The 14,043-nt window shown below is 39.3% G+C and overlaps 1 protein-coding gene across 2 annotated transcripts in view; it reads right to left on the reverse strand.

Annotated features, from left to right (window-relative positions):
• The window catches only part of SLC25A36 (solute carrier family 25 member 36), a 36,068-nt gene that overhangs the window by 18,892 nt on the left and 3,133 nt on the right, over positions 1 to 14,043 (reverse strand). For both annotated transcript variants that reach the window (XM_005906448.3, XM_005906446.2), the window contains exon 2: positions 3,964 to 4,128. In XM_005906448.3, the coding sequence (XP_005906510.1) occupies positions 3,964 to 4,128 (165 nt within the window). The remainder of the gene's footprint in view (positions 1 to 3,963; positions 4,129 to 14,043) is intronic.

The following is a 14,043-nucleotide window of genomic DNA, read 5'->3' on the forward strand; positions in this document are numbered from 1 at the left end:
CAGAAAAACAATATTTTCAGGGGGGAGGTAGGGTGGTGGTTACTATGAGGAATGTGTGCTATGTGCTAAGTCGCTTCAGTTGTGTCCGACTCTGTGTGATGCTATGAACTGTAGCCCGCCAGGCTTGTCTGTTCACGGGATTCTCCAGGCAAGAATACTGGAGTGGGTTGCCATGCCCTTCTCCAGGGGACCTTCCCATCCCAAGGATCAAACCCAGATCTCTTATGTCTCCTGCACTGGCAGGCGGGTTCTTTACCACTAGCACCACCTGGGAAACCCAAGTTAATTAAAAAAAAAAGAGCTTAAAAGAGTACCAGGCTTAAACACTTGATAAACCTCAATATTATCATTATTATTGGAGCATTTGTTCAGAATTAAAATTTCTTAGATTACACCCTCAAAGTATTCTGATTCAATAGGTACAGGACAGTGCTTAGCAACTTGCATTTTTACCATGCTGCCAGATGACTGATATAGGTGATACAGAACACTTTAGATAAAACTAGGTTAGACAGAAGCAGAATTAAGAATGACAAATTGTAGAACACATTTAATAAATTTCAGTGTTTGCTACTCCCTTCTGTGATAAATTCTTTTGAGAAGTTAAGAAAGGTAACTGTCCTTTAAAATAAACAAACATTTGCAAACACTCACAATATTGCACACAATTTCAACCTAATTTATAGATCTCTGGAAGTTCATCCACGAGTCCCTAAGAAACTAACAGAACCTAAGGGGGAATTCCCAAAATACCTGGTTTAGAAGCCATGAAACACTTCATACCCACTAGGATGGTTACATAAAAACAGATGGAGTAAAACAAAGGCTGGTGAGAATTTTTATTTTATATTTTGGCAAGGAATTAGAAACCTCATTCATTGGTGGTGGGAATGTAAAATGATGCATCCATTCTGGAAAATGGTTTGGCAGTTCCCCAAAGTGTTAAAATGACCCAGCAATTCTACTCCTAATACAATATTCAGTTCAGTTCAGTCGCTCAGTCGTGTCTGACTCTTTGCAACCCCATGAATCGCAGCACGTATATATCCCCCCAAAAAAGAAAACATGAACAAGAAAACAGGTTTCTATAATGACATTATTCACAATACTCCCAAAGGGGAGACAATGCAAATGTTCATCAACTGATGGGAGGATAAATACATGTAGTACATACCCACACAATACAACATTTGGCAATAAAGAGATGCTTGCTACAGCATAGATGAACTTTGACAACAGGCTGAGTGAAAGAAATCAGGCACAAAAGACCACATATTACATAATCTCATTTACATAAAATTCCTTGAATATGCAAGTCCTTAATGACAGAAAATAGATTAGTAGTTGTTGCCTAGGGCGGGGGGTGGAGCAGGGGGTGGCGAGGAAAAAGAGAAAACAGGAGTAACTGCTAACAGGAAAGGGTTTCTTTTTGTGGTGATGATGAGTATATTCTAAATTTAGAATGTGGTGATGTGAATATACAACTCTGTGAATGCAAACTCTGTGAATATAATATACTAAGAACAACTAAACTATACACCTTAAATGGGTGAATTTTCTAATATGTAAATTATCTCTGAATAGAGATGATGGGAAAAAAGGAAGAAGCCACAAAACAGATTGATTGGGGAAAATATGGGAATACGAAGAGAGGTTAAGGCAAGAAAATGCAGACTTGGAAGTCATCTGGGTACTGATGATAGGTGAAACATTAAACTGACTTTGTACGTGGGGGAGTCCTAGGCGGCACTAATCGTAAAGAATCCACCTGCCAATGCAGATGATGCAAGAGACTTGGCCTTGATCCCTGGGTTGGAAAAGATCCTCTGGAGAAGGAAATGGCAACCCACTCTAGTATTCTTGCCTGGGAAATGCCATGGATGGAGGAGCGTGGTGGGTTACAGTTCCTGAAAAACTGAGAAATTAAAACAGAAACCAGAGGGATTCCTATTAGTTCCTCTGAGGAAAGTCAGAGAAGGCAAAACCACTGAAAAATGAAATAAAAAAATATAGTACTGTCAAAAAGGTCAAAGGAAGAATTTTAAGAAGAGGAAGTCAGCGGTAATGTCAAAATCATGGTATTAAAAGATTATCATTAACCACATAGAAGTATTTATCTGTAACTATGGCAATGTTAACCTGAAATTGTTAACAATTTTATTCTGCCTACTCAAGTATTTAGCTAAGTTTGAAAAGTGATGAAACCTTTTAGTAGTGAAAGTAAACACAAAGTATGAGTTTACTTGCTACCACAAAATAAACACTACTGTACTAAGTTCAAACAGATTATGTCCCAAGTGAGCCGATAAGACAGACACACAGGCCTTGAGTTACCCATGCTTGTGCTTGGTCGTTAAGCTGGGTCCAATTCTTTGTAACCCCATGGACTGTAGCCCACCACACTCCTCTGTCCGTGGGATTTCCCAGGCAAGAATATGGGAGTGGGTTGCTATTTCCTTCTCCAGGGAATCTTCCCAACCCAGGGATCAAACCCACGTCTCCTGCATTGGCAGATAGATTGTCTACCACTGAACCACCCTGGAAGCCCATTCAGTTAAACACTTAAGTTCAAACATGTAAAATCCAATTTCAATAGTTAAAAAAAAAAATTTTTTTTTACTTATTTATTTGGCTGCACTGGGTCTTGGTTGTGGCATGTGAGATCCAGTTCCCTGACCAGGGATCAAACCCGGGGCCTGTGCTTGGGGTGCACAGAGTCTTGTGGCACTGGACCACCAGGCAAGTCCCCCATTTTCAACAGTTCTGAAATTTCAAACCTAATTTGTAATATAATCAAGTATGACAGAATGTAAAACACATCTTTTTCAAACCACCAAGAAATGCTAAACACTAAATTACATTTTAAAATCTGCTTTAAATCTTGGCTATATTTAGGCTGTTTAAAAATCAGACTGTCATTAATGGGAAATAGATGGGGAAACAGTGGAAACAGTGTTAGACTTTATTTTTCTGGGCTCCAAAATCACTACAGATGGTGACTGCAGCCATGAAATTAAGACGCTTACTCCTTGGAAGGAAAGTTATGACCAACCTAGATAGCATATTCAAAAGCAGAGACATTACTTTGCCAACAAAGGTTCGTCTAGTCAAGGCTATGGTTTTTCCAGTGGTCACGTATGGAAGTGAGAGTTGGACTGTGAAGAAGGCTGAGCGCCGAAGAATTGATGCTTTTGAGCTGTGGTGTTGGAGAAGACTCTTGAGAGTCTCTTGGACTGCAAGGAGATCCAACCAGTCCATTCTAAAGGAGATCAGCCCTGGGATTTCTTTGGAAGGAATGATGCTAAAGCTGAAACTCTAGTACTTTGGCCACCTCATGCGAAGAGTTGACTCATTGGAAAAGACTCTGATGCTGGGAGGGATTGGGGGCAGGAGAAGGGGACGACAGAGGGTGAGATGGCTGGATGGCATCACTGACTCGATGGACGTGAGTCTGAGTGAACTCCAGGAGTTGGTCATGGACAGGGAGGCCTGGCGTGCTGCAATTCATGAGGTTGCAAAGAGTCGGACACGACTAAGTGACTGATCTGATCTGATCTGATGTGTGAGTACTTTGAAAATTAAAAACACACACACAAGAATTAGTATTAAACATTATCACATTTCAAAAACTAAACTGTTTTAGAATTCATAATTCAAAACAAAATAAATGCAAAGTATGAGTTTATTTTGATATCTTTCTGAAATGTATCTTTAGAAAATAAATCAAATGGATAAATGTAAAAAATATTTTAAATGTACATAATTTGGAAATAATATTACATTTTATATTATCCAATTTGCTTTTTCTCTCCATTAGGGATCGCTGTTTCTACTGAACAGGTGAGAGTAATTGTCATTAAGCCTGTAAAACCTTTTTAAACATGGCAGAATATAAATAAGACAACAAGGCTATCATTAAGGTAAATCAACAACAACACAAATTAATGAATATTGTGCTCTCACTTTAGACAATGGAGCGGTCCAGGAGACACTACTCGATTGACACTGGCTCCAGCCATGGTGCTCAGCTGAACTTCAGAGATATAAAGTGTCACAGAAGATGATTGCAGCCGTGTTTTCACAACTTCCAGTGGACATGTCAGAATAGCTCCCACTGTACCACCACATCTACAAGAAAGTACAAAGAACAAAACTCTACTTAATTCATAAATTAGTACACATGCACAGAGCTGTGCAATAAAATGAGCAACTGGGGCTTTGAGAAGGTACTAAAATCTACAATTTCTGTATTTAGGAGACTAAATAATTTTTTACATGTTTCATGTATTTGCACAGAAACATTTAGAAGCTAAAAGTAACAGTTTATTATCTACCTAGCAAGAAAAATTAGCTGAAGAGTCCAAACAGTGGGTGCTACTGTTAAAATGTATTGGTATATCACATCACAGCTTTAAATACGGTTATAAGGGTTTATTTAGTATTCCTTGTCCAGATAGTACTTGTGTTAAAATTGAGACAATTATGTGAGATATATCCTATTTATCAAACTCCTACCCTATCTTTCAATACTCAAGAAATAGTCTTGACAACCTGAGGATGTATTGGGCCGCACCGAGTGCAAGATCTTGGCTTAATTCTTACGATTTTAATAATACTGCTAGCTATTTTACAAGATTATTGTTTCTTGCATTACCAAATGTGTGACTGAATATCTGACAAAAATATAATTTTATGAGTTATGATCCTAACTCTAGATACATGAAGATAAGAGGACATTTCCCCCTGGATCATAACAGATTAGTAAAACAGGTGGTACAGAGTCCTTTGGTTACTGTTGAAAAGACCCAGTCAAGTCACAGCACACCAAGTGGCCTATGAGCGAAATCTCTGCCAGATCTAGGAATGCCTTCCTAGCACCACGGGACAAAATGGTCATAAAATACCTCCCAAAGTGTGGTTGAATTTATGACCACGAGGGGACCCTGTCAACTACAAACTGACCCTTGCCATCTACCTCTACAAGGATTAAATAATGTGCTGCTGCAGCTGCTGATTTTCAATACTCCCTGAAAGGAGTTCAGGGTGGAGAGCAGAAATGAGGCACTCTGTGCTTGGCGAAAAACTGGCAGAACAGGTCTTCAGATAGGTATTTCTAGGAGCTGATTTTATGAACCCAATTCTTGGATGTCCTTATATCTGCTGCTGCTGCTAAGTCGCTTCAGTTGTGTCCGACTCTGTGCGACCCCACAGACAGGAGCCCACCAAGCTCTGCCATCCCTGGGATTCTCCAGGCAAGAACACTGGAGTGGGTTGCCATTTCCTTCTCCATTGCGTGAAAGTGAAAAGTGAAAGTGAAGTCGCTCAGTCACAACCAACTCGTGGCGACCCCATGGACTACAGCCTACCAGGCTCCTCCATCCATGGGATTTTCTAGGCAAGAGTACTGGAGTGGCTTGCCATTGCCTTCTCCATCCTTATATCCAGAAAAGTACTAAAATCCTTCATGGTCATGACTGCTCCTTATGACCAGCAGAAACCTTCTGCAGCATCATCTTACAGGATTTGAAATAGCTCAATTGGAATTTCATCACTTACACTAGCTTTGTTCGTAGTGATTGTTCCTAAAGCCCACTTGACTTCACATTCCAGGATGTCTGGCTCTAGGTGAGTGATCACACCATCGTGATTATCTGAGTCATGAAGATCTTTTTTGTATAGTTCTTCTGTGTATTCTTGCCACCTCTTCTTAATATCTTCTGCTTCTGCTAGGTCCATACCATTTCTGTCCTTTATCGAGCCCATCTTTGCATGAAATGTTCCCTTGGTATCTCTAATTTTCCTGGAGAGATCTCTAGTCTTTCCCATTCTATTGATTTCCTCTATTTCTTTGCACTGATTACTGAGGAAGGCCTTCTTACCTCTCCTTGAGATGGATGCTGAGTTGTCAAATCAAAGGAAGCAGCATTATTCTAAGAACATCCATTCTTATTTAAGCCTTCCATGGTTAAAAAGATTTGAGGTTACATAATATACTTTATGTTCATAACTGATGTGGCTGGAAAACTACTATTGAATTTATAGCATCAGTAGAACTGAAAATGTGATATTATTTTATGCATGTCAACAAAGGAGTGACCTGTTCTTCTACAGAGAATGGAAATTGGAAGTCAAACAGCCTTTTGTGCTCCAAAGAAAAGTGAAGTGAAAGTGCTGGTTGCTCAGTCATGTCCGACTCTTCCAAAATAGGGTCTCAAACATTTTGTAACCTTCATTTAAGTTGTTAGGAGGCTTGGAGATATTAGTAGATTAATCTATCTTCCAATACAGTTTAATAAAGCACTGAATAAATGATGCAATGGATCAATGGATGAGTGATCAACTAATAGTTCTGCCAGTATCTGATTTTTTCCCCAATAGTTACATAAATCAAAAAAAAAATTTGTCAGTGTCAATTACAGATACCAGCAATTAAATTTGTTTTTAACAGAACTATTACTAATGGGCCAGATCACAAACTAGACATATACAGTATGATCCCTTAAAAAAAAACCCTCAATAAATAAAATACACGAGGATCTGAACTGTACAGAGCTGGGGGTGAAGTGTAAGTGGGTATACACACAAACACTTGAACTGTCCTGAAGGAGTTTTACATTATAAAATGCAATAGGTATGCAGTACAAGAGTAATACTCCAGTGTTTCTCTCGCTGCTTTAAGTTATTTTAAAGTAATTATTTTGTACACTGAAATCATCATTAATTGATGTAGAGAACAAAACTATTGCTGTTGACAAACATTTAAAATCCCTATTCTGTGAAAACAGGAATAACTACATTAGATTTAGCTCCTCTCCACTGTCTAACAGAGAAGGCAATGGCACACCACTCCAGTACTCTTGCCTGGAAAATCCCATGGGCGGTGGAGCCTGGTAGGCTGCAGTCCATGGGGTCGCTAAGAGTCGGACACGACTGAGCGACTTCACATTGGAGGAGGAAATGGCAACCCACTCCAGTGTTCTTGCCTGGAGAATCCCAAGGACGGGAGCCTGGTGGGCTGGTGTCTATGGGGTCGCACAGAGTCGGACACGACTGAAGTGACTTAGCAGCCACTGTCTAAAGGAAAACGCCACAAAGACAGAGAGAGGAGGAAGGTTTCAAGCAATGAAGCAAATGGGAAGGATTAACTGTCTTGACAAAGAGGAAGAAAGGCCCGCAGAAGGAAATACCAAGAGTAGTAACAGTTTTGCCCTGCTGTGACCCCTTGCTGCTGCTAAGTCACTTCAGTTGTGTCCGACTCTGTGCGACCCCATAAATGGCAGCCCACCAGGCTCCCCGTCCCTGGGATTCTCCAGGCAAAAACACTGGAGTGGGTTGCCATTTCCTTCTCCAATGCATGAAAGGGAAAAGCGAAAGTGAAGTCGCTCAGTTGTGTTCGACTCTAGCGACCCCATGGACTGCAGCCTATCAGGCTCCTCCGTCCATGGGATTTTCTAGGCAAAAGTACTGGAGTGGGGTGCCATTGCCTTCTCCGACTGTGACCCCTTAGAGGTCTAAAGACCAAGAGCACCAAGTACTCAAGATGGAGATAAGGCAAAGAATTGAACGCTAACAGGTAATGAAGCAAAGTGGGATACCCAGGTTGTATTCTCTCCCTCCCCCACCTACAGTGGGTAAAATTGTTTCCAGGAGCAGAAGCCTAATTCTCTGAAGAAATGAACTCAAACTCTGAGTTCAGGTTTAACAGGTACAATGCATCCAAAAGACTCATGTCAAGTTACAATACTGCAATCTCTCAAAATACTGAGTATACATTGGAGAGAGTGGGGCAAGGGTAGAAGCAGAGACTTCTAGAAAGAACAAAAGATCACATACATAAAGAAGCCATAATCCCATCAGATTTCGCAACAACTGCAGAAGGTAAATTATTCTAGAATTCTAAACCTAAGGATTAAACAGATAAAATAAGAAGTTCCCACTGGGAGGGAGACATGGGGTAAGGCAGCAGGGAAATGTTGGTTTTCATGATCTTTCAGCAGCCTTTTTAAAAACCTCATGTATACATCTTTATTTTCAAATAATTTTTTAATCAAAATTTCAGCAGCAAGTGTCCTTTAAAAACAGCAAGGGTTTTTTTAACTGGAGAATGTGGTTGACGTTTCTGGGGCTCAATGGACTCCATGAAAAATGGTGTGTTTGTGCAAATGTCTATGACTCAGAACTCAACAATAAATTTGCAATCATGACCTACCTCTCACCATTTCCACCCTGGTCTAAGCACAATATTGTACTGAGGTTACTGGAGCAACCTTTTAATTAGTGTCTCTCTGCTTCTACCCCTGCCCCACTCCCTCCGATATATACTCTAAAGTGACTGCATTGAAATCTTGAGTCAGATCAAGTCTTTTCAAAGACTTCCTAAGTCATTCAGACAAAAAGCCAAAGTCCTCACAATGGCCTATAAGAGCTTACACAATCGCATCTATTTCCCTTCTCACTCTGCTCTGACCACACTGACCTCTGCTCTAATTCTTAGAATTTAACACATCAAGCATGCTCCTGTGGTTTTGGAGGACAAGCATCAGTTCAAAGGGAGTTAAAGGGACACAGAGGCTTTCTGATAACTGACTATCTTCACGTCTCACATGGTCTACATTCTAAACTTCCTTTCATATTTCCCCTGACCATCTCCACTGCAGTGCCTTAAAGCAGAGCCTCATTTCATGTCTAATCTTCTAACTGGTCCTGAGTCCCTGTGGTTCAGTGATGTGGCCATTGAGTTAAGATTGCAAGGTGTCACCAATGTAATTTGCTACTAATGAAAGTACTAAGTTGGATGCTTTACTGTTATAATTCAAAGTGTCTCAAACATTTGCTTTAAAAGGTTTGACTAGTAAACAATTCCAAAGAGAGAATAGCCAACTTTGACAGCAAAAGAGCATATAGTTATTCTGCAATGTCAAAAATCTAGCAAGGGTAGTTTCTAAGCAAGTAAAACTTAAATGTAACTATACCTTTGTTATATCCAGGTTAAAAAACTTCAACTACATTCTCTTAGAACTATGAATCCTTGGATCAATGCACATTTTAAAGTTTCAAAGGCAAATGTCACACCTTTAGAACATATGAGGGCAAGGCTGCTTGGTGAGAGCTTACCATGTAACTATGAATTGATTTTAGAGAATATTTTTTTAAATTTAATTTTATTTTTTAACTTTACAATATTGTATTGGTTTTGCCATATATCAACATGAATCCGCCACAGGTATACACGTGTTCCCCATCCTGAACCCTCCTCCCCTCTCCCTCCCCGTACCATCCCTCTGGGTCGTCCCAGTGCACCAGCCCCAAGCATCCAATATCATGCATCGAACCTGGACTGGCGACTCATTTCATATATGATATTATACTGGTTATCAATAAACATCTTTACAAGACGTTTAAAACTATTCTATTTTCATGATGTTTGAGAAATTATACAATAAGTAAATCAAGTCACCCCAGGAATTTACTGGATTGTAGACACATTTTTAGCCTATGGTAATTTGGGAGTGTAAATGTCTCAGAACTTTCCACTGTTGCTTCTACTTGTTTATAGTATATAATGAAGATAAAAATTTTGACATGTCAGACGTTCTAACTACTCAAGGGCCTACAGATCCCTTGAGAGTAAAGCAAAGGCTAAAAGCTGCTTAGAATGGAATTGTTTTCCCCCTTGAAGCTAGGCACAATGTAACCAAGAAACTGGTTAAAAAACAAAACACAAAAAAATCTGGGAAAATGGGTCTTTAAGAAAGAGAAAGGCCTCTGAGGGCCTTAAAGTACTACACCCAAGTTACAGCAACACAGGAATCAGAAACTTGAGAGGCTGGGGGAAGACAGGGAAAGGGAAAAAGAAATTATTCACTAACATGAGTAACAAGCTTATCAGTTTCAGCCAAGATGCCAAGAGTCATAAATCCCTAGGGTCAGTGCATATGCAGAACGCCATCATCAGGACAGCCTCAAGGGCCTGAATCACTAGATTCAGTTTCCCTGGGTTTAGAGACTTTTACTAGACGTATCTGTGGAGGAATCTAACTGGTGTCCCATGTTTCTGCTTAGGAAAGGATGAAAAGTGAAAGTGTTAGTTGCTCAATCCTGTCTGACTCTTTCATGGACTGCAGCCTACCAGGCTTCTCTGTCCATGGAATTCTCCAGGCAAGAATATTGTAGTGGGTTGCCATTCCCTTCTCTAGGGGATCTTTCCAACCCAGGGATCGAACCCAGGTCTCCTGTACTACAGGAAGATTCTTTACTGTGTGAGCCACCAGGGAAGCCCCAAGGAAAGGATGGGTCATGAAAAAGCAATGGGATTTAAGACTGTGGTTGTTACACATACATGTTTGATTTTGACCTTCTGAGCATGTATGGATCAGGACACTTGCTTTTACTAGGCAAGGTAGTTCATAAATGGACAAAGTCTATTCTGCTTGGGTCCACAATATTGATGTGTAGGCACACACACATATTTATATGTATGTACGTATATACAATAGGTACTTTAGAAATATATTTGTTAACACTAAGCAAACCTATTTTGTTAAACAACTGCAGTGTTTAGCTTTGAAAGCAAAGTGAATAGGTTAAAATATTTTGTTATCTCTGCTGTAGGTAACACTCCCTTGTAATTTCCTAATTAGGACATTAGTCAAATTAAGAAATATGTCTAAGAAAAAGACTCATTAAAATGTCAGAATTTTGCAATCACAAAAATGTAGCCTATCTTTGAAATTCTAGTAAGTCTTAACTGAAACTGTTTTCTCTGATAATATATTTGTAGAGGTACTTATTCTGAAGCTTTAATGTTTGAGCAAGATACAAATTCTTGAAGAATGAAAGACATATTCTATATACTTGACAGAATAACTTATGAAAAGTCAGACAGATGTGAGATGTGGTTGAGAATAATGGTACTTGGTGGGGGTGGGTATCTGTAGTGTTTCTCATGCAGGAAAAAAATTAACAAGCTAGGCTTTTTCAAAATGCTAAAGCAAAATCAAAGCACTAATAACATTAAAAAAAAAGACGTTAACCAACAACTTAGATAAATATGGAAAAACAATGATATCAGGATTAAAATTCACTATAGAAGCAAAATATACTGAGGGTATGAGATAGGTCTAGTAAAAATAACAACTCCCTCCCCCCATTATTGCTTTGTTTCTTTGCTCCCCCCAGCAACAAATCTCAAAATTCCATTTACTGTCTAATTTCTCTCCCACTTCCATCAGATTTCCACTCCCAGCTCTGCCTTGAAAACTGCTAATCACAGTAACCAAAGGTCTCCACAACTGTTAAATTCAGTAATTAAGAACTCTCAGATCTCATCGTAACAGACAATAACATAGGACAACTAATCAGCCACTCTTTCCTAATATTGTATATATCTGTTTCTTCATTTGACTTTCAGAGCACATTTTTGTGGTCTACTTTGCTGGTTCCTCTTCTTCTGATCCGTTTTGCTGAAATTTCCAGAGGTCCTCTCTTTCGCCCTATGTCCCTTAGTGACATCATGTAAGCTCATGTCACCATCTATATACCATTAATTACTAAATATGTGTTTCTAGTCCAGACCTCCTTTCTGGGCTCGCCTAATACATGCATCCTGTTCAAACTTACGTCTTAAACGGAACTATATACTTATCTTCCTCCACTCCAGCCCTATTCCATCTGCAATCTCGCCCATTTCAATTAACAATAATTTCTTCCCCTTCAGGTACCCAAACTAAAAATCTTGCAGTTACTAATTTTTCTTCACATGTCACATAGACTACAACCTTCTTTGAAGAACTGCTGCCCCTCATTTTGATTATTTCAACAGCCACATCACTTCCTCACCTCTGGCCTTGCCCCATGTACAGTCTACTCTGTGCATGGCGACCAGAGTCAGCCTTGAGAACTCCTGCAGTGACTCTTCCCATCTCAGGAAAAAAAGCCAAATGGCCTAATACGGCTCTATTACTTTGGCTATACTTACCCAAGGGCCTTTTCACTGCCTGGTCTACCTAAATAGTTAACTCTCTGCCCTCCAGGTCTTTGTTCAAAAGTCACCTTCTCAGTTAGGACTCCACCAAGACTCCCTACTTGGAGCTACAGTGTTGCCCACCCCCATTATTCCCTTTTATCCTGTTCCATTTTTTCCTCAACCATGGCACTGAAACCTTTTAATTAATGATATAATTTACTTAGCATAACAATTCAATCCCCTCTTTTCAGATAATTGTGGGCATTTTTCAATATTACATTAAAATTGGACATGTGGTAGGCTCTTGAAATTAGCTGCAATATGGAATCTGGACTACACCAATAAACTTTCACTTTGTTACATTAAAATCCATTGCTTTATGTTCTGTTCTGACTCCTTTACCTATGTATTACTCTATAACATCATGTATTGGTCATTTAAAAAATACTGGTTCACTGGATTATACAGGTCTTTCAAATGCTGATACATTTTATTATACAATATCTTAAAAATTATATTCCCTATCTACTCAAGATTTCCAAAGTTCCAATTAGTGTTTGAAATCTCCGATTTTATCACATGGCAACAAATGCTACCAGTGGTTTTCCTCGAAGCAACAGGCCCACTTCTTTCATTTTTTTTTTGAGAAAGTATTTGCCAAATATTCAAGACTGAATAGTCACAGTTGAGTGGTTCTCATGAAAAAAGAGGCTAGTTCAGTTTGAGGCTGCAAAAATTGCAGAAGTACTTTATTCATGTTTCCCATTTTCTCACGCAGAATATAAAATGAAGTTGTATACACAAGCGTCAAGATTCAAAACTAATTTTTACTGTTTCAAAAACATTCTTAAGTGAACCTGTGTTTTTAAAGTGCAAGTGCTAGTGACCACCAGGACAGTCTGGGGATGCTGCCTTGACGCATGCTAAGGCATCACTGCTTTTGCACCAGCGGTCCAAACATCAACAGTGAAAAGGCAATACTGTGTTAATATTTTTATGAGAAGAGCTTTAACATCTCAGACCACTAAAAGTTCTTGGGAACTCCCAGGGGTTCCTGACCTACAATGCTATACCACAATAATCTCCTTACAGGAATATAAGTTTCTTCAAGAATATTCTACATCAGGATAAGCAACTTACCTTAGTCTTACGATCTACTAGGCAGAATTAAAGAATGTATTTTTAAGGAGAAAAAGTTGTAAAAATCATGAAAATTAAGGCTAAGCAAAAATGTAGACAAAGTAAACTGTATATAAAGCACATTAATTATACTTTTAAGTATTCTACTTCTGCCCAGATCGTACAAGGAAACAGGTGAAGTCATTTAACAAATATTATGACAAAATTTCTGCAGAAACAAGATATCTGACACCCACTGGAGATTCTTACTGAATAAATGAAAAATAAATGGTTTAATAAACGGCTTAATAAATGACTGGGTTAATTCCAGGATATAAAAAGAAACAATCTTAGATAGCCTGAGATTGCCCACTGTATATTTTAAGCTCTCACTGTCATAGGAGCTACACAGGAAAAAAATTCATCCACCTACGTTGGGAGATTTATTCCTCCCATTTGAGGCAATCTCTCTCTCAAATAGAAAAACCCCCCAACTGCCACACAAGTAAACAATGTAGATCTATCAAAGAATGTAAAAACATACTGCTTAAATCTTCATACACAAACACTGTTATTAAAAGTATAGCTAAAATAAAATTGTATTTACATCCTTTTTGCAGGCTGTCAGGAGCGGCCTCCGTTAATACAATCAACCTAACCGATGACCTGACTCTGAATATTAACCCTGACAAAAACTTAATGGGACCAAAGGGTGTGTTAAAGAAAGCACGAGTTACACATGTGAGGCTGTCACTCAGACCCAAGGTCCAGTGCTGCTGCTGCTGCTAAGTCACGTCAGTCGTGTCCGGCTCTGTGCGACCCCACAGGCGGCAGCCCACCAGGCTCCCGTCCCTGGGATTCTCCAGGCAAGAACACTCGAGTGGGTTGCCATTGCCTTCTCCAGTGCTAGAATGTTTTACAATTTTCTGATTTAATAAGATCACTACAAGGCTCCTAAA

Source organism: Bos mutus, chromosome 1 (genome assembly GCF_027580195.1).
Source record: "Bos mutus isolate GX-2022 chromosome 1, NWIPB_WYAK_1.1, whole genome shotgun sequence".
In the NCBI taxonomy this organism is placed as follows: domain Eukaryota; kingdom Metazoa; phylum Chordata; class Mammalia; order Artiodactyla; family Bovidae; genus Bos; species Bos mutus.